Genomic DNA, 19,389 nt, shown 5'->3' on the forward strand with positions numbered 1-19,389 from the left:
TCTTATAGTTAAACATCAGGGTGTAGGATTAAAAGACCTGGGATCTGTTCCTGGCTCTGTCACAGACTCGGTCTGTGACTTTAGGCTGATCACTTCACGACTCTATGCCTCAGTTTCCCCATCTGAAAAGTGGACACAATGCTGTTTCCTGCTGTCATAACATACAGAGCCACAGGCTTTCTTAAACAATGAGCTTTTATTTGGGAGCCGTGAGCCACAGACAAAAGAAGCAAGCTCCTGGCTTTGTTCCTGGAGACACCTCACTTTTCTGGACCCTTACGACAGCGCCGAGGCATCGAGTGGCTGAACGGCATTGCTGCAAGCATGTCTCACTGCACCTACATCATAGCGGCAGGAGGAGGCGTCCATCATCCCAGTCAGAGGGGGCGTTTAGGGCTCAGCTGAAAGCTGCCAGAAGAACACAGTGTTATTCTGACCAGCCTTTTAGCTCAGCACTTGTAAACATATATTCTGTCTCAGCACAAAAACAAAAATAGCACCAAGGTTTCTCCTCCGAGTCTTTAGTGGACAATGGTTCAAATCACCAAAATACAACTTAGTTCAACATGCTTCTCAGTCTGGGAGAGAGGCCCAGGGCTGGACTGAGAGGCACTGGCAGAGCTGCATGTGGAGATCCCAGGACTGGATCAGCCGTGGTGGTAGCAGGGCAGGACTGAGGGGCATTGGCAGAGCTGGGCATGGAGAGATCCCAGGGCTGAGCAAAGGGCACAGGCAGAGCTGTGAGGAGCAAGCTTTGTTCTATCCGGGACTATCAGTCCCTTATTTTCAAAACACTTGCATTCACACAAAGCTATTTGACATGACTGCTGCTAACAACATCTAAAATGCTGCACGTTTTTGTGTTAACCCTGTTGCTGCTTGCCAGGGAAACAAGCTCATTTCTGTTTGGCAGCAAAATAGCCCACCAAACAATGTGAATGGGTCAGCACCTGAAAGGCATAAGCAGTTCTGTGACGCCTCACAGAGGCTTGGTCCAGAAGTCTCCATTTCCCTGAGCCTGCACTATCTGGATCCATCAGGGCTGCATTCTCTGCTTGATTGGCTGCCTGGGATATACTATGACATGCTCTGCCCACCCACGGCCATTCACCTCTTGCCGTGGCCAGGGGTTTGGAGTTCACATTTTGCATTGTCCACGTTACAGGCTGAGTCTGTCCATTCTGAAACTGAGGGGCACAACCGACCTCGGGGCCATGAAGTTCCAGGAGTTCTTCTTCCTTCTCTTTCTTGCCTACCTGCCCACAGCCAGAGGGAGCCCGACTGGGAGCCAAGTCCAGGATATCCAAGTGCAGGAGAATTTCGAGCCTGAACGGGTAACAACTCTCTAGCGCTTACATTAACTCTCAGGAGTAGATTAGAAAGGTGAAGTGTGTTTTGTCTCTAAAAATGCCAATATTTTCAATCACCATCTCAGGTCCTCTTCCAAGAAGAGCTCGGCCAGAGCTGGAAGGGTCTCACTCTGATCCACATCAATTAGATGGGATACAGAGCTGGGGTGCTAGTGTGGGTGCTCCTCTGATGAATGTGTATTGTGATAGGTGCTGCATCTCACTGCAGACACCCTGATAGGAAGGGTTTAAGTGTGTGCAGAGGGGGAAGTGAATGAGTGAGTCTGTGTGATATAACAGATATGGATGATGCACCTTTCCCATGTAGGGTACCCATGTGCATGGCTGGGGAGCTGTAGGATTTGTATCAGATAGGGAACAATCTGTTATGTGGAAAAGAATCGACACAGACTGCAGTGGGAGCAACCAGTCAAGGGAATCTGAGGGGAAATTATCTTGTGGGCAGAGCTGTTACATGAACTGGTGCCAGACTCTGGAGCCAAGTGGTTCCCCGTCAAATTTCTTTTAATTAACATTGAATAGACAACACTTTTCAAAGGCCACCCTGAGAAGGAATCAGACTGCTTACTGAGATGGGGCATGGATTCAGGGTACCAGTGCAGCGTGGGTGGGGGAGAGAACTCTCCATTGGCACAGCAGAACCACCTCCGTGAGCGGCAGAAGCTGTGTTGGCAGAAGACGCTCCCGCCAGCGTAGTGCTGTGCACATGAATGCTTATGTCATGTAACATATGTCATTTGGGGGGTGGAATATTCACACCCTTGAGCGACATAAGTTTTGTCATCACAGGCTGTAGTGTAAACATAGCCTATGTATCTATCTAGGCCAGTGGTCCCCAAATATTTTACCTCAGGCCCCCCCTTAACCCTGTCTGTGCCCCTCCCACCAGTGCCAGGGCCAGGAGTGGGGCTGCAGATCCGGGAGCAGGGGGGACATGGATAGGGGTAAGGAGGCCAATGCTGGGGCCTCAGCTGGGGGTGGGGCCAGGAGCCCTGAGCACGGTGCTGGCAGCCAGGGCCCCGGGCACAGGGCTGGGAGTGGAGCCTCGGGTGTGGGGCAAGCAGCCAAGGCTGGGGCCAGGCGCAGAGCTGGGTGGCGCTCCCTTCTCTCCTCCCACGGGGCTGGCCCAGGCCCCAGCTGTGCCCCCCAAACGTTCTTCTGCCCTCCCCTGGGGGGCATGCTCCACAGTCTGGGGACCTCTGATCTAGGCTTTGTACTGTGCATTAACTACTTTGTCTCATCTGCTTTCTTCAGCCTTGGCACAAGATGTTGGTCAGAGACATGGCTATAGGGCTGGTCCAGGGGTGTAATGTGCAGCTACGTGAGAATAAGGGTTTGGAGTTTGAGCCCAGCAGGGAAGGAACAGCTGGCATCCAGCAGCCCCACAGCAGAGTCAGCAGGCAGTGGGTCTGACACTAAGTTGATAGGGCAAGGAGAAGTGCATTAGCTAGATGTTTCTGGACAACCAACAATGAAATAGTTAATGATGTTAACATTTAAATTGCAATCGTGAGATTTCGGAATTCATGTACCTTGGAGATGTGTGGGGGTAGCTCACCCGTCTTGGCATTGTCATTGGTGCAGGCTGGCTCAGGCAGCTTCACACTCACAAAGCTGTGCAGCCAGAAGCCCTGGGACCTGCTCCTGAAAAGTCTGTAACCCCGCTGAAGTCCGTGGGATTTGTAGGGGCTCACTCCCAGATCTATTTGGGCACCTGAGCTGACCCTTGGTGCCCCACAATATCAAGCTCATCAGTATTTTGCAATGGAAGTTTAAACTCTGCAGAAAACCCTGAAAATTCCCCAAATCCTCAGCAGAGGTGGAATGTCCCTGGCCTGCCTGTCTTGGGCGCAGGGTGGGGCAGTCAAAGGCTGTGCTTTCCTTTCTCCTAGGTATATGGGAAATGGTATGACATTGCCACTGGCACAACATGCAAATGGATGAAGCAATACAAGGATAAATTCAACATGGGCACGCTGGTGCTAGGACCAGGGATGACCAGTAATCAGATCAGCACCACTAGTACCAGACTCAGGTAGGCTCCCAGGAACTACTGTTCCCCAGTTACCCAGAACACAGGAACACAACTCGGATATACTGTGCACCCAGGAGACTCAGCTGCAGCTGTCTCCAGTGGGCCTGATTTTCAGAGCTGCTGCCCCCTGCAGGTCCCACTGGCTTCAGTTGGACGGTCCTGAAAATCAGGCCCATTGCGATTCAGTATTGCAGGGGGTCTGCTTCCGTACTGCCTGCTGCAATGCTGGACACAGCACTCCCCGTCTATGCCTGAGATTAACTAGCTACAAAATGGGTGTATCGCTGGACAGCCTATTTATGAAACCCTTTGAGATGAGAGCCTGGGCACAGCGGGAAGGAGCTAAAGAAGAAATTAATTCTGAATCCCAGGTGTCTTTTGGATGGAATTGCAACCTGGAAGGAGAGAATGGATTTCAATGGAAATAGACCTTCAGAACCTACGCACGTGATTGTTAAGGGGCCCCTGACAGACGCACAAGTTCACTGCAGAGCCGTTATCTACTCCAGCTGAGGAGCAAGTCTAGCTTTGACTAATGCTGATGTTACTGGAGGTGCCTGGGACCTTTTGACTTGGCAGCATCAAAAGATGTTTACACAGGCTCCTCCCTGCTTCCAGCACCAAAGCCTCAAAAGCCTTAAAATGACAGTACAAAATAAAAGGAGGCAAAACTGCCCGTTACTATCCCACTATACTAGTCGTGCAGGGTCGCATCCTGCTCCTTCCTCTCATCTGTGGAGGCCCAGGTCCACCAGACTCACTGGGGCCGAAAGTGAGGAGGAAGCTGGAGGTTCTTGTGATGGGTGCTGGGGAGAGGGCAGGGCCAATGGATCCACAGCCCTGGGGGCCTACAGTGACTAAAGAACTCTGTTGGTCCATCATTGGAGTGGGACTGGGAATAGCTGCAGTTATTAGAGGTTTTCTCTCTCCTTCCCAGGCAAGGTGTCTGCACGCAGGTTTCTGGAGAGTACCAAAAAACCGACATACCTGGAAAATACACCTACTATAACCCCAGTAAGTGTGGGAAGGACAACTCTGCTTTCCTCCTAGAGCTGCATGCACTTAGAACCATTTGGATGCAGAACTTGATGTAAAAAGAGAAGGGATGACAGCCCAGCAAGGAGTAAGGGGATGAAATGAAGGGAAGGAAAATGCAACCAGCTACCTGGGAAGTAAAGTCTAACATGGAAATCTAATAGAGACTGTGAAACAGTCTCTCAATGGGAGTTGTAGCAGTTCAGTGGCTTAGGACATTTAAATCCAGGCTTTGGGATAAAGGCCTGAAGAAAGTAGTGCAGGGACCAATCCTATTCCAGATCTCTTCCTCCTCTAACTTTGAAGATCCCCCAACAGCAGTCGTAATTAAAAGAGCCCTGTCAGTTTCTCTTTTGAATCAGTTTAAGTTGTTTGTTTATTATCACCCAGGGTTTTTAACTCTCTTAGATGCAGTGAAGTTACCTGAGTATAAAATGAGAGTAATGCAGCAGTGAATCATGGCCAGTGAAATCAGGTCACGTCTGTGCAGCGCATACACTGTGGGGTAGCCTTGGGTCCCTGCATGGATGGGACAGCTCCCTGCAATGAGGCCAGATTAGCTCAAACTGTGGCTACTTGAAAGCCACCATGGTTTAGGCAGAAGCAACCAGGTTCAGCAAATAGCACAGGCTAGGACCCTGGGCCAGCTGCCACATTTCACCTAGCCCATTTTCAAAGGGAAGATTATCCCCTATTCATACCCATTTAGAGAAGTGCCCACTGGCGGCTGTGTGTGTATTTCCTTTTCTGCAGGCTGGGACGTGACCATCAATTCCTATGTGGTGCACACCAACTATGAGGAATACGCCATCATTCTAATGCAGAAGAAAAGTAGCTTTGGACTGACAATTACAGCCAAACTCTATGGTACGTGTCTGTGACCATGGCATCTTGCTGTGCCATTAGCAAAGCGCTCAGGCCCCTGCATCCATCATGAGGTGATAGTGAGGCTGTTGCCCTGGTGCTGAGTGATATGACCTGTGGGGGGCTCAACACCTGTTCCAAACCGAAGAGTCTGGACCAGCCCAACTTTGGTCACAAGAGGCCTGAGTCTCCACACAATTATCCCCCCAATTGGGGGTCATTTGGTCTGGCTTTGGCAGGGCCTGCTCAGGAGAGGCCCAGGGCTGGAATGTCAAGGGTTGCGTCTCATCAGGATTGAGGTGCAATACAAATATTGGTCCTTACAAGTACTTGGCCACTGCTGGGGACAGGTGTGTGGAGCAGAGATCTGACCTGGTACGCTAAATGGTGTGTTCCACACACTGAGCTGGGAAGGGGAAGCTTGCCAGAATGGGCCTGCCTTTAGCTGCAGGAGCTTTGTAGGAGGGAAGTGGGGGGGTGGGATTTCAGACCGTCTCCCAACCCATACACCACTCACACACTTGCTGAAGTTTGGGTTCTTTCCAGGAAGGAGCCCAGAGCTGCGAGAAGGCCTTATTGTGGATTTCAGGCAGTTTGCTCAGGAGATGGGGATTCCTGAGGACTCCATCTTCATCATGATTAACAAAGGTAACCCAGCTATGATGAGAGTGTCACTGCAGGGCCCCCTCCTCCCCTTGGCCTCAGGCACCTCCATGGTCTGTATGTTCTGTGACTTGCCCGCTCTTTCCAGACCACACTGTCCACTCCAGCCGAACAGCAGGGAGGGAGAATGCAGCATGGCTATGTGATGGGATCCCCCCCAGGGTGCCACCTGGAATTGGGGTACCACTGAGTCTGCCTGACCCACAAGCCTGGGTGCCCTTTACACTGTATTGCTGTGACAGGCCCTCAAACCCCCTCCAACACACATGCAGGTAGGGACACACCCAGCTGCAGCTACACACACATGCTGAGATCTAGGGATTCTCTGCATGGGAAGGCTCAACTAAGGCACCTCACAATTCCTAAGGTATGCACACACACCCTTTGGAGTGTAAACCCAAAATTATACCATCTTACACTGCCCAGGGAACTGTACAGCACAAGCTTATGAAATTCTCCCCCTCCCTCAATGTGGAGGAAGATATGCAACAGCTTACTGGCCCCAGTTATGAGTCCCATCCACTGGTTTTAGACAAAACAAAACCAAGTTTATTAACTACAAAATATCGATTTTTAGTGATTATAAGGGATAGCAATCAGATCAAAGCAGATTACCTAGCAAAGAAACTAAAACACAATCTATGCCTAATATATTAAAGAGGTTGGATGTGAGTAGCAAATTCTCACTCTAAGTTTTGTTTTAGGCAGTTTGTAGAGATTCTTGAGGGCAAGCTACACTTGTTTGCAGCTTAAAATTCCAGGTATTCCTTTCACAGGCTAGAAATCTCTCTAGCCTGGGTTCAGCCCTTCTCCCCTAGTCCAGTCCTGGTTTCTCAGTTGTTTCTCGCAATCTTCTTGGGCAGGGAGTCAGTGGAGAATCACAGTTGTGTCACTCCCCTACCTTAAATAGCTTTTGTATATGGCGGGAACCTTTTGTCTCTTCTCTTAGTTCCCACACCTGGTCAGTGGAAAAACACGGTATTTCAAGATGGAGTCCAGTACCAGGTGATTTGTTCACATGCCCCTATAGGGACACAGCAGCCATGACTTGGAGGCTGTTTGTAGCATCCTCAGGAAGGCTCCCCAGGAAGGGTCCCCTGTGGGAGATTAGCATCTTCTAAGACCTTTTGTTTTCCCTAATGGCCCTTCCCAGCCAGCCATCTAGACTGATTGCATTTTGTCTAGTGGACGTTCCCTAGATGTAAACACATTTATATAGATGCACAAACGATATTCCTAACTTCAGATACCAAAATGATACATGCATACAAATAGAATAATCATATTCAGTAAATCATAACCTTTCCAATGATATCTCACATGCCTTATCTTGCACAAAATATATCCTAATTCTGCCAAAATCATAGCATAATAATATTACTATGATGAATAAGGGATGTAGTGCCACAGGCAGGTTGGAAGAGCAGTCAGCCAGGGGCTTGAAGGGATGGACAAGAGGCAGGAAAGTGAGAGAAAGGATGAGAGATCTGTGGTGAGTAAGAAGTAGCAGAGAGGAGCTGTGTGGAGACAAGGAGACTGGGCCGTCTCTGAATGGATCAGGCTCCCAGGCCCCACGCACCTTCAGCTACAGTCCAGAACAGAGCCGCATGATGGGCTCAAAGGTGCCCAGATGCTGTGATGATGGGTGTGTGTTAGTTAGACAGCTGCAGGCCTCCAGGAGGCTTAGGCATAACGCACCCCCAAGCAGCGTCATTTCCCACTAGTGTGGAGAATGGGAACCCTTGTCACCATTCTCAGCCCTGACGTATCACCAGCACCCTTGCTCGGCAGCTGGGTCATTGCCCCACACGTGATCCCCAGCTCCTGAATGCCAGGAGTTCCCCGGGAGGGAGGCGGAGTTCCTCTCACTACTTCCAGTTGCACTCCCTCCCAGTGAGGCTGCATGCGTTTCCACTGATGAGTTAGCCAGAATCCCCTCCATGACCTCATGTGCTAGTTGGCCAGAGAGGTCCCTGGTGAACGACAGTCCACCCACACCCTGCCCTGCTCTGCTGAGCCCCCACGGTGGAGAAGGAAAAGGCAAGAACCAGGGACTGAACTGCTCACATGGCTGTACCAGGGCGGCTCACCAGCACGGAGTGCACAGTGCCGGGAGGGGGAGTGCCTGGGGAGAGCAGCAAGAGGCTGCAGTGGGGTAAGCTGTTGCAGAGTGTGATGAAAGGCTTCTGCAGAGAGACGCTGGAGACCAGGCAGCTGCCCTAGGCAGGGAGCCCGGGAGGAAGAGAAACTTTGTGTTGGGAGGTGGAGTTGTTAAACTTTGAGTTTTATTTGTAGTTTATTTCATATGAATAAACCCAGTCCCCAAGGAGGAGTCCTGGCCAAGGGAAAGCCTGGGGGACATTTTATTTGAACATTCTAAGAGGGGAAACTGAGGCTGAGTATCTGTAGTGCGATCATAGGCCCTAAGGGGGTGCATGGGCTGTGGTATTGGAAGGGCTGAACGAGGACACACGGTCACTCTGCATTTGAATCCCTTGATGGGGAGCTCCCTAAGGACACAGGACGTAACTGCCCTGCCCTGCTTGGCACTGGGGAGGCCTTGGCTGCAGTGCTGTGTGCAGTTCTGGGAGCTGCACTTTAGGAAAGATGTGGACAAATTGGAGAGAGGCCAGAGGAGATGAAGAAACATGATGAAAGGTCTAGAAAACCTGACCTGTGAGGAGAGGTTCAGAAAACTGGGCCTGCTTAGTCTTGAGAAATGAACACTGAGGGGGGACCTGATAACAGGCTTCAAATATGCTAAGGTCTGTTCTAAAGACCACAGTGTCCACGAAGGCAGGACAAGAAGGAATGGGGGGGGGTAAGCTGCAGCAAAGGAGATTTAAGCTGGATGTCAGGACAGCGAAGCACTTGAGCAGGTTAGTGAGGGAGGTTGCCGAATCCCTGTTGTGATGGGTTGGATCATAGAACCCCCCTTGGGAACCGTCAACTGATGTGCCAAGACTACTTCTGCCCCTGCTTTCCCTGCCAGCCTGAGACTCCAGCACCCTGTCTTGCTGAGCCAGACACACCCGTCTGCTCCAGCACAGACCCAGGGTCTGAGCCACGTGCCCCAAAGCTGCAGACTTAACTGAAAGCAGCTCACAGAAGTGTTCCTATCTTTAACACTCAGATGCCCAACTCCCAATGGGGTCTAACCTCAAATAAATCCATTTTACCTGTATAACTCTTATACAGGGTAAACCCATAAATTGTTTGCGCTCTATAACACTGATAGAAACGGATGCACAGCCTTCTAAACTCAGGGTTGTGAGTTTAATCCTTGAGGGGTCATTTCGGGAACTGGAGTAAAAATCTGTCTGGGGATTGGTCCTGTTTTGAGCAGGCGGTTGGACTAGATGATCTCCTGAAGTCCCTTCCAACCCTGATATTCTATGATTCAGTAAATCATAACCTTACACAGATATGTTACATGGCATATGTAGCGTAAAACATATTCCACTTATGTCACATATACAATCATAAGCATATTCCATAAAGCCTTATGGGGGGCACCGTTACACCTGTCTTTGAAGGGATTAAGAAGAGGTTGGACAGACCCCTTCAAAGATGGGGTAGGGTTACCTGGTCCTGCTTGGCTGGATGAGATGGCCTCCCTAGATCCCTTCCAGCCCCTAACTTCTCTGGTTCTATAAGCTGAACTGCCCCCACCTGCTCTTGCCAGGCACTGTACAGCTGTGGTCATGAAGGTGGGCTTGCAATTTCAGGGTGATGCGATCCAAACAGAAGTGTAAGAGTTGGGTAGCTGATGGGTGAGTAAAAGGCTGGGAGAGGAGCATGAGGAAATGACAGCCATTCTATGCAGGAAACTCTCCTGACAGGGACAGGCAGGGCAGGTCTCAGCCCTTCTTACATGGGCACTATGGGTGCAGGGCGGTATTGACACAGATACGCAGCATGGTCCACGAGAGCCTTGCCAGCCTATTCTCTAGCAATGCCTGGTACTACAGCCTGGGGCTGCCTTAATTTCTGTCACATAGGTCTTGGGGTGGTGGGAGAGAATCCTAGGGCCCAACCAGCTGCACCTGCCCATTCCTCCTGCCATCACTCTGCCCGCTCTTGCCCTTGCCAGTTCCATATAGTTCAGATCAGCCTGCACCAAGGGGCCATGGAGATAGCATGGAAGAGTGGTGGGATTCCTAAGCTTCGCTCTGCATGCAGACCTGGGGGGGAGCATGGGGCATCCTGGAAGTCAGTAGTGTTTATCCCTGTAGACAGAGTGCACGTGTCCGGCGATGATAGAGGTAAACTGGACAAAGTTGGGCAGGCCCGTTAGGAGCTGCCTCTCTCCACCAACAGCTTCCATCTCCTATCTCCCATCCCACTAACGCTCTCCTGTCCTGTCCCTTGGTGCAGGTGAATGTGTGCCTAGTGAGATCCAACCTGAACCCAAGGTGAGTTGATGGGGCTGGAAGGAACCTCACAAGCTGAATTTCCTGGGTCTCCAGAGTTGCGCTGGCGCGTTAGGCGTCCCTCCAGAAAGGGCAGTCTGGAACTCCATGTTCGTTGTGGTATCTAGGCCACTGGATTAAGGATGTGCATGCTGCTCAGGTTGGGAGCTCTTCAGAAGGGCCCAGCCTGCCTTTCTCAGCCACCATGGCAGATGGCCCTTCACCAGCACTGATGTCTCTTGATGTGCTTGTGTCTGTGATGACAGTAAACCTTGTAAGGAGCCTAGGGTACAGTGGAATGAAATGGGCACAAGGGGTCAGCTTTTAAGCCAAGGCAAGACCCCATGAAGATGCCGCTTTGTTACATTTGATTTTACTTTAATGTTCCATGTTTGGTGCAAGTAGCCAGTTCTGGAGCCAGGAGTCCCCCCCGTCCACCTGTGTACTCCACTTGGACTCAGAGGGACCCCCTTCGAAGAGGGAGAAGGCATGTCAGTATCTGTGGCCTCTTTAAACCTTAGGGCCAGGCCCTCCACTGGGTAAATTGGTGCCAATTGGTGCCAACAGCCCTTTAATTAGTCTCAGATGTAGTGGAGGTTATTTGTGAGACACTTGCTCACTAGGAAGTGGTCTGAGACCACTAAACTCATGGCATACAGGGGCTATCAAATGGCCAATAACTTTTAGGTGATGAAGAGGTGAAAGGCCTCACGTCTCATTACCTGTCCCAGGAGTGCAGCTCCTGCCAAATCGCAGGATGACCTAATGTACTTTTTCACACAACACATGCTTAGTCTGTGGAACTCACTGCTACAAGATATCACAGAAGCCAAGAGCAGAGCCAAACTTCACTGACTGGCACTGTGACTCCAGGTCATGCCACTTGGCTTGCGGGCCCTCTAATGGGGCACCCAGTGCAAGCGGCAGCTTTTGTTCTGCCCTTCCCCCCGCCCCCGGACGGCCCTGACAGCCCGTTCCTAGGGGTGCACGTACTTCTTTGCCAGATGGACGAAGCTGCTCGCTTCATTACTGACTGCGCTGTCCAGTTTTGCTGAAGGAAGAGGCTCGGTGAGTCCCTCTGCGCAGCACAGTAGCCGTGCTAGCTCTGCTCAAGCCACTGTGACATGGATGGACTAGCTGCTTGAGTACCGTCCGATGCGCCCCCCGGGTATGTCCTTGAGCAGCCAGCTGGAGCCCACCTGCCATGAGCAGAGAGAGTGCTATACATCTACCTGAGCTGGGACTGACACCCCCTAACTGCCACCCATACAGCTACCTGAGCTGGGACTGACACCCCCTAACTGCCCCCCCATACACCTACCTGAGCTGAGACTGACACCCCCAGCTGTCCCTCCCTTCCCCCGCTGATACATCTACCCGAGCTGGGACTGACACCCCCAGCTGTCCCCCCACACACCTACCCGAACTGGGACTGACACCCCCCAGCTGTCCTCCCACACACCTACCCGAACTGGGACTGACACCCCCCAGCTGTCCTCCCATACACCTACCCGAACTGGGACTGACAGCCCCCAGCTGTCCCTCCCTTCCCCCGCTGGTACATCTACCCGAGCTGGGACTGACACCCCCTAACTGCCCTCCCATACACCTACCCGAACTGGGACTGACACCCCCCAGCTGTTCCCCATACACCTACCTGAGCTGGGACTGACACCCCCAGCTGCCCCCCATACACCTACTCGAGCTGGGACTGACACTCCCTAGCTGCCCCCCCATACACCTACCCGAGCTGGGACTGACACCCCCCAGCTGCCCCCCATACACCTACCCGAGCTGGGACTGACACTGCCAGCCGTTCCCAGGGGTGCAGAGGGAGCGGAACGCTGCAGAAGCTCTGTTAGAATCCCAGTGATTCCCGGGCCCATCCTTCACTTGGGAGAATATGTTCTGCCCAGGGACCCGCTCCTCTTGAGCCTGCTCCCGGGCATTGTGTGTCCCCCATCTTATAGGCCTGTGGAATCTCTGCATTCGTTGCCATCCTAGGAGAGACTCTGGGATTTATGGCTCACGATTTTTCCACTGCATTGTCAATGGAAACTTGCTCTTAATGAGCTGCTCTTTCTTCTGTGTGCAGAGGGATCGGAGAGCTGTCCTGCCGGAGCAAGAGGGCTCAGCTGAAGGTCCTCTGCTGCCGCTCATCAGCAAAAAGGAAGGTCTGTACTAAGATGGGGTCTCACCACACTCTGGGGATGGCTGGAGTGCTCTCACTGGGACCCTCCTCCTCCATCTGTCTGGAAAAGGGATGGCTGTGCACAGACCTCAGCAGGAGCAGAAACACAGAATAAATTCATGCTGAAAACTCCATTTTTACCTGCCATAGCTTTTCTAGGCAGCCAGGTGCTATCACTTTAAGCCTCCTGCCTTGAGACTTTCCAGGGTTACTGGCAACTGCAGTGTGGCCATCAGAGAGCTGGGACTCTCTGCCTTTTCCAGTGGGACACAGCTCTCTATGCTACAAACCTGCCCCTACTCCAGGACTGACCGTTGCTCCCCCTGCCCCACAGAGCTGGGTGATCTCCATGGGAAATCCCTTAGGTGGGGGAAAGCAGCACATGGAAATGGGAGATGTTTGAATCTCCTCAGAGGTTTGGGGGTTAGGCTATGGCCCCGGGGAGATGGCTCAGAGGGCAGGGGACACGGCCATGTAACCCCTGGATGTCACCACCACATGCCATGCATTTCTGTGGCTTTAAAACGCAACTCACTAGGCTCAAACCTCTTGATGTGCTCAGATTTCTGCCGACTGAATAAAGATGTGGGTCCCTGCATGGGGATGAACGTTCGGTTCTTCTACAACTCCTCTTCTATGGCCTGCGAGACCTTCCACTATGGCGGCTGTCTTGGGAATGGGAACAACTTCCTTTCGGAAAAGAAGTGTCTTCAGACCTGTAGAACCGAGGGTAAGGGGGGCAGCCCTTCAAAGTCTGAGCAACCCATGGGCAGCGCAGGAGGGGCAGGCTCAGATTTCACTGTCCCTCTGATCTGGGCGCCCCCAGCCTTCCGCTCCTCCAGTGTGGTCCTAGCTTCCTGCTTCAAAGCCCTTTCCTTGTGCACGTGACCCAGGCTCAGTGCTATGGGGAAGCGATGTGCTCACGTGCTGCCAGTGTGGAGGGAGCCCAGCGCAGTGGGGAGAGCTCTGAGAAATCAGTCATGGGCCAAAATGAGACCAAACAGTGTGCATGCCAAGGCCTGACTGCAAGAGGTGACTAGAAAATGGAGAGGTGGCTAGAACTGAGTGAGTCACTGCTTTTTGTGATTCAGGGGCCAAAGCAAAAACCATTAGTTTTGGATAGGGTGACCAGACAGCAAGTGTGAAAAATCAGGATAGAGGGTGGGGGGTAATAGGAGCATATATAAGAAAAAGCCCCAGATACCAGGACTGTCCCTATTAAATCAGGACACCTGGTCGCCCTAGTTCTGGATCCAACAAAGCGATTCCTTTGACCCAAAATAAAATGATTTTTGGTGCTTCATTTTGGGTCATTTTTGGGTGGTTTTCACCTTTTTTTTAATAATAGTTAAATTTCTAAAGGAAATGCTGGTTTAAAATAAAACTTGAAATGTTTCATATTGAAATGGCTGAAACAAATTGTTTTGTTGTTTTCTAACATTCTTTTCCTTTTTCCTTTTGTTTTTTTGGGTTGAAACTATTCACTGAATTCGACCCAAGTTTTGCAAATCATTTCAGTACCCCCCAAAATGCATTTTTAGTGAAATTTGCTGTTTGCCTGAAAAATGTCACCCAACTCTCTCTATTCGCCATAAAAGAACTGATCCGGTTAACTTCCCAAGTCACTTCCCTGGGTTACCCCGGGGCCTTCAGCCATATCTACCACCAACAATCAATATAAAATACTTTGTGTCTGGGCAGTCGGCACAATGGGCGTAACCAAACAAGCCCAGCGGCGAACCTGGCTGATTGCGGTCAGGGAATTGTGGGTTTGCTCTCTTGTCAGTGCCCCGACTACTGCTCTGTTGTGGGGTCTTGCACCTTTCCAGCCTCTCTGCTGTGAGTTGCTGGGCTTGGCTCAGAGCAACCGAGGGAAATCTGTTCAAGCCCATCTCTGTGGAGGGGATGGCGAGAACATGCCTAGATACTATGGTGATGGGCTCTCCAGAAAGGCCTCAGGTCCGGTGTTCGTCCCAGTATAACCGAGCTGGTCAGGGGTGGCCTTTTTTCCTGGTATCATTAGACTGGTGCCCCCTGTAGTGTGGGGCAGTTAGAGTGGGGTACAGGTGCTGCACTCTGCTATAGTTACTCCCATTCCCATGCCAGGGCTACACTACAAATTTGGCCAGCAGAGCTCTGGCAAACAGGAGTATGGCTGCAACTTCTATGGGTAGAAGAATCCTTTTGTCTGTATAAGCTCTCCAAGGGGGCTTTGCTGGTCTGGCAAATTCCCTGTACAGGACCAGTTGTTCCAGTACAAGCACATGTATATCAACTGCTTCCAGTGTGTGTGTGTGTGTGTGTGGGGGGGCATTCTGCTGGTTTACCTAGGCTGCTGCAGTTAAAGCACTGCCATTTGGGTGCAGACAAGCCTGCCCCTGACAGTCCCACTCCTCTCCTCCACCCACCAGATATGCCAGCGTAGCAGATTCTGCTGCCTGCCCACTGCGTGAATCCTTTTCCTTCCACTGGCTCCCGGCCTGGAACTGGGGGGCTCCAGGCCTCGGGCCTGGGAAGAGTGGGGCTCCACTTTCTCCCCTCTTGTCTCTTTCTCCCAGCGGCCTGCAGGTTACCCATAGTTCCAGGACCTTGTCAGCAACCAGTGATACTCTGGGCCTTTGATGCAACCCAGGGCAAGTGCACCAGCTTCAACTATGGAGGCTGCCAGGGCAACGGGAACAAATTCTACACGGAGAAGGAATGCAGGGAATACTGCGGGGTCCCAGCAGACGGTATGGTGCGCCCGGTACTATCACAGAGCTAGCGCTCCTTCAGCAGCCACGGCTCCAGCCCTCTCAGCCCACCAGCATTTGCAGCTCGGGGAAGTTGTTTTCTTCCAGGAAGGACATAACATGACACAGCAGCAGACACCCCATCTCTCTACTCCCTCATCCCTGCTGCCAGATTCTCTTGCCACAGGCACTGGCTTCCTCTGGGCCCTGGGGGTGCTCAACCCCCTGCACCTCCCTGGTCCATCCCAGACCTCCCCCCTCTTACCCCCTTCCTCCAAGCTCCCACCCCTGCCCTGCCTCTCCCAGCCCCACTCCGCCCGGGCACCAGCCCCACTCCACCCCTTCTCCCAAGCCCACATCCCCCTCTACCTCTTCCTGCCCAGTTCTGCCCTCTTCCTGCAGCGCCTCCTGCACATCACGGAACAGCTGATCGCACTGGATAGGAGGCCCTGGAAGGGAGTGGGGAGCTTGGCTGCCGGTTAGGGTTTCCTTACGTCCGGTTGAAAAAGGAACTGATGGCTTCGGGCTGTTAAAAGTCTGGCTGGCCATTCGCAGCGGGGCACGCAGGGTGCTGTGGCCAGTGGCAGCTGCAGAGGCAGCACCTGGGAGCAGAGGCAGCACACAGAGCCATGCGCCCGCGCCACTGCCTAGGGACTGCGGGGACATACTGGCTGCTTCTGGGGCTGGAGCCTGCACCTGATCCTCCTTCTGCACTCCAACCCCCTGCCCCAGCCCTGCGCCCCCTCCTCCACCCAAATTTGAGCCCGGAGCCTCCTTCCCACCTCCTCCTGCACTCCAAACCCCTTATTCCTGGCCCCACCCCAGAGCCTACAACCCCAGCCAGAGCCCTCACCACCTCCTACATCCCAGCACCCTCCTGCACCCCAAACCCCTCATCCCCAGCCAGAGCCCTCATCTCCCCTGTACCCCAACTTCCTACCCCAGTCCTGAGCCCCCTTCTGCACCCCAAACCCCTCATCCTTGGCCCCACACCAGAGCCTGCATCCCCAGCTGGAGGTCTCACCCCTTCCTGCACCCCAACCCCCTACCCCAGCCCAGTGAAAATGGGCAAGCGAAGGTGGGGGAGAGCAAGTGACAGAGGGAGGGATGGCGTGAGCGGGGCGACGCCCTGAAGGGGCCAGAGCCAAGGATCAGAGCCAAAGTCTGAAGTCAGAATGGGGTTCCCTGGAGTGAGACAAGGCCGGAGCAGGGGTGGCAATGAACAAGAGCTACCACAGTCGGGAGTGCTTTGAGCAGCCACTAAACTGATGCCACTGGGCTCAAGAGGGGTCTGCTGGCTTTTCTGATTGGCTACAGGCCAGCTGTGCTTGTTAGGGTGCCCGGAGACTGGCTCTGTGGCAGGCCCTGCTTCCTGCCATGCAGCACTTTTCACCAGTCCTTTACATCTGTGGAGAATGGGTTGCTCCTTTTTAAGAGGCAGGGAAACTAGGCACACCACAAAGACAGGCTAGTGCCAACATTTTCAAAGTTGGTGCCTACAGTTAAGTATCTAAATCCATATATAAGGCTCTGAATCCAGATGGCCGAATGGAGCAGCCTGGATTTCAGAAGCCCTGAGTCCCTGCAGCTCCAAGTAAAGGCAACATGCTGGACAATCTGGCTGGTTCTAGTCACAGTGTGCCTGGTTTATGGCTCTAGGTGCTCACTGCAGGCACCCACCTTGGAAAGTGTTTTCCTAAGTGACTTTCTCGATCACCTGAGTCAGTGGCAGAAGCAGGAACAGAACTTAGGTGTCCTTTTTGGCCAGTTCCCTACTCTAGCCAGTGGCACTACTCCCCTCTGAGGTGGTCCTGAATGTGTCAACAGCTCTGCTACACAATGCACTTAGCTCTGAGCTGCTATTGGCAAATAGGTTTCCGTTAACCACTTGGCTTCTGCCTCCTGTCACAGGTACATCCTAGACCTGCCAGGTACCCAGTCCAGTGCCGGTATCTCAAAGGAACATTGGCATTCCCTGAGCTCTGATGGGAAGAAGGACTAATTCTGGGGTTATATCCTGTGCTAGCTGTGTGTGTCAAGGATTAATGAAGCCATGTCTGTGATGGAGGGGAGGGTCCTGCAGGTCATCTGTTCCCGACTGAGTGCACCTTGGGCTGGGTGAGAGCTCCAGCCACTGGAAAGCAGCTGTGCTACTGCCCAGGAGTTTCACATGCATAGCGTTTCACAGCCTGCTGTTGCTATTGCCTTTCTACAGTGGAGGCCCTGTCATTCAGACCTTGCTCTCCTTGAGCTCAGAGTGTTTGGTCTAGGTCAGGAATGTAGAATCTGCCCATGTGTACCTATGGCGATGGGCCCATTAGAAATCCCATAGATGAGCAAACAATAAAGACATTCAAAAGTACCTGAGAAGCAGTTGGAGGGGACAGGGACAGCTGCAGTGTACAGACTCTGGGGCTGATGATCTCAGTAAGCAGCATAGAATATCAGGGTTGGAAGGGACCTTAGGAGTCATCTAGTCCAACCCCCTGCTCAAAGGGGACTATCCTCAGACAGATTTTTGCCCCAGATCCCTAAATGGCCCCCTCAGGGATTGAACTCACAAGCCTGGGTTTAGTAGACCAAGGCTCAAACCACTGAGCTATCCCTCCCCCCTGGAGCTAGGGCTGTGCTTCGCAGCATGGGCTGGCAGACAGGTGCTAGGTCTGCTTGAGCTCGCACACTAAAAATAGCAGGGTGGCCGGGGGGCAGCTTGGGGTCCGGGTGGGTTTGTAGCCAGGCGGCTGGCCTGAGCTAGTGTCTGTGCTACCCTTGGCCACACTGCTATTTAGCACACTGGTTCCAGCATGCCGGGAAACACCCTCCCATGGGGTGCAGATCTGTGACCCCCTGAAAGAAATTGTTTCCTAATTCTATGTCTGTATTGATCAACCCATTCTGGTGTTTGTGGGACTGCAGTCGGTGCGATCTCCACGGCTGCCTGTCCAGCTGTCACCTCAGCACTCACACCGTGTGCATTGCCACGGTCTCTGGGTGCCTCCCGCTGCACCTGAAGTGTGTGCGTAGCTCTCTGCACAGCCTGTGGTGACACGTTTTCTCTCTTTTCTTATAGCAGAGGAGGAGTTTCTGGGCTTGTCCAACTGAAGGGGACACAGGGATGAGGAGTGACAACTGGAATCACTAAAAAGCCCCAGCAGGAGGCCCCGCTAGGAGAGCATTTGGAATAATGTTTGGGCTGATTGTGTGTAGATCAGTTTTAATGAACAGTAAATGTCTCTAAAAATGAGCACAGTGTGTGTACACACATCCCGTGGACTTCCCCTTATCCCACCCAGCACCAGGGTGTGTAAGCATCTGCCACCATCAGCTGTCCAATGTAGCACTAAGAGCCCCCAGCTCCCCACCATCTTTGATGCAATTCATCCATCACTTCTGAGTCCTTTTCCCCACCACCCTCTGCTGCCAGGCTCCCTTCACTGGGTCCTGTGCAGCCAGCAAAGTCATGCTTCCTGGTCTTGATCTAAGCAGGCCTGGTTTCGCCTCCAGCCTTGCGCAGCATTTGATGCCTCCTGGAGAACTTGGAGTAAGATTCTGTTTCTGTGTCTCCATTGTTTCCCAAGTCTCTGCTCTTTGATGGACCTGGGGCTGTTAGCATGAAACCAGGACCTGTGTTTCTGAACAGTGCCTACACCCTTCTGGATTCAGGCTTCTTCCCAGGGTCCCGAACTGGGATGTTCCATGCAGGCCATTCTAATTTAACAGAGGGCAATAGGCCCCTAAGAACCCAAAACACTGGCTTTGGGCTGAACTCTGATTAGATACATGATGAACTAAGAGAAATGGGTAAAACACAGAAAATGTGAATCAGAAGCTAAAATTTGGCAGCCAGTCAACTCTGCACCCTCCCTCCGAGAGCTTCCTACTCACTGTGATCAGCTGTTCTGCAGGGTGCAGGAGGTGCTGGGAGGGAGGGAGAGGAGGGGGAATGGGGCACACTTGGGGGAGGGGATGGAAAGTGGTGGGGAAGAGGCAAGATGGGATCTGGGGGGGAAGGGGTGGAGTGGGGGCAGGGCCTGAGGCTGAGTGAGGGTTGAGCTCCCCTGGGGAAAATTAGAAGCTGGCACTTGTG

The 19,389-nt window shown here is 52.4% G+C and overlaps 1 protein-coding gene across 1 annotated transcript; it reads left to right on the forward strand.

Moving 5' to 3' along the window:
• The first annotated feature begins 1,214 nt into the window (after positions 1–1,214).
• AMBP (alpha-1-microglobulin/bikunin precursor) lies at positions 1,215–18,436 on the forward strand. The gene is made up of 10 exons (XM_030535854.1): positions 1,215–1,334; positions 3,263–3,405; positions 4,343–4,419; positions 5,194–5,307; positions 5,851–5,952; positions 10,345–10,382; positions 12,475–12,553; positions 13,133–13,300; positions 15,129–15,302; positions 18,373–18,436. Exons 1-10 carry the CDS (start codon positions 1,215–1,217, stop codon positions 18,402–18,404), a joined length of 1,047 nt encoding a protein of 348 aa, XP_030391714.1. The 3' UTR covers positions 18,405–18,436.
• The last annotated feature ends 953 nt before the right edge of the window (positions 18,437–19,389 follow it).

This window comes from Gopherus evgoodei, chromosome 16 (genome assembly GCF_007399415.2).
Source record: "Gopherus evgoodei ecotype Sinaloan lineage chromosome 16, rGopEvg1_v1.p, whole genome shotgun sequence".
NCBI classification, from domain to species: Eukaryota; Metazoa; Chordata; order Testudines; family Testudinidae; genus Gopherus; species Gopherus evgoodei.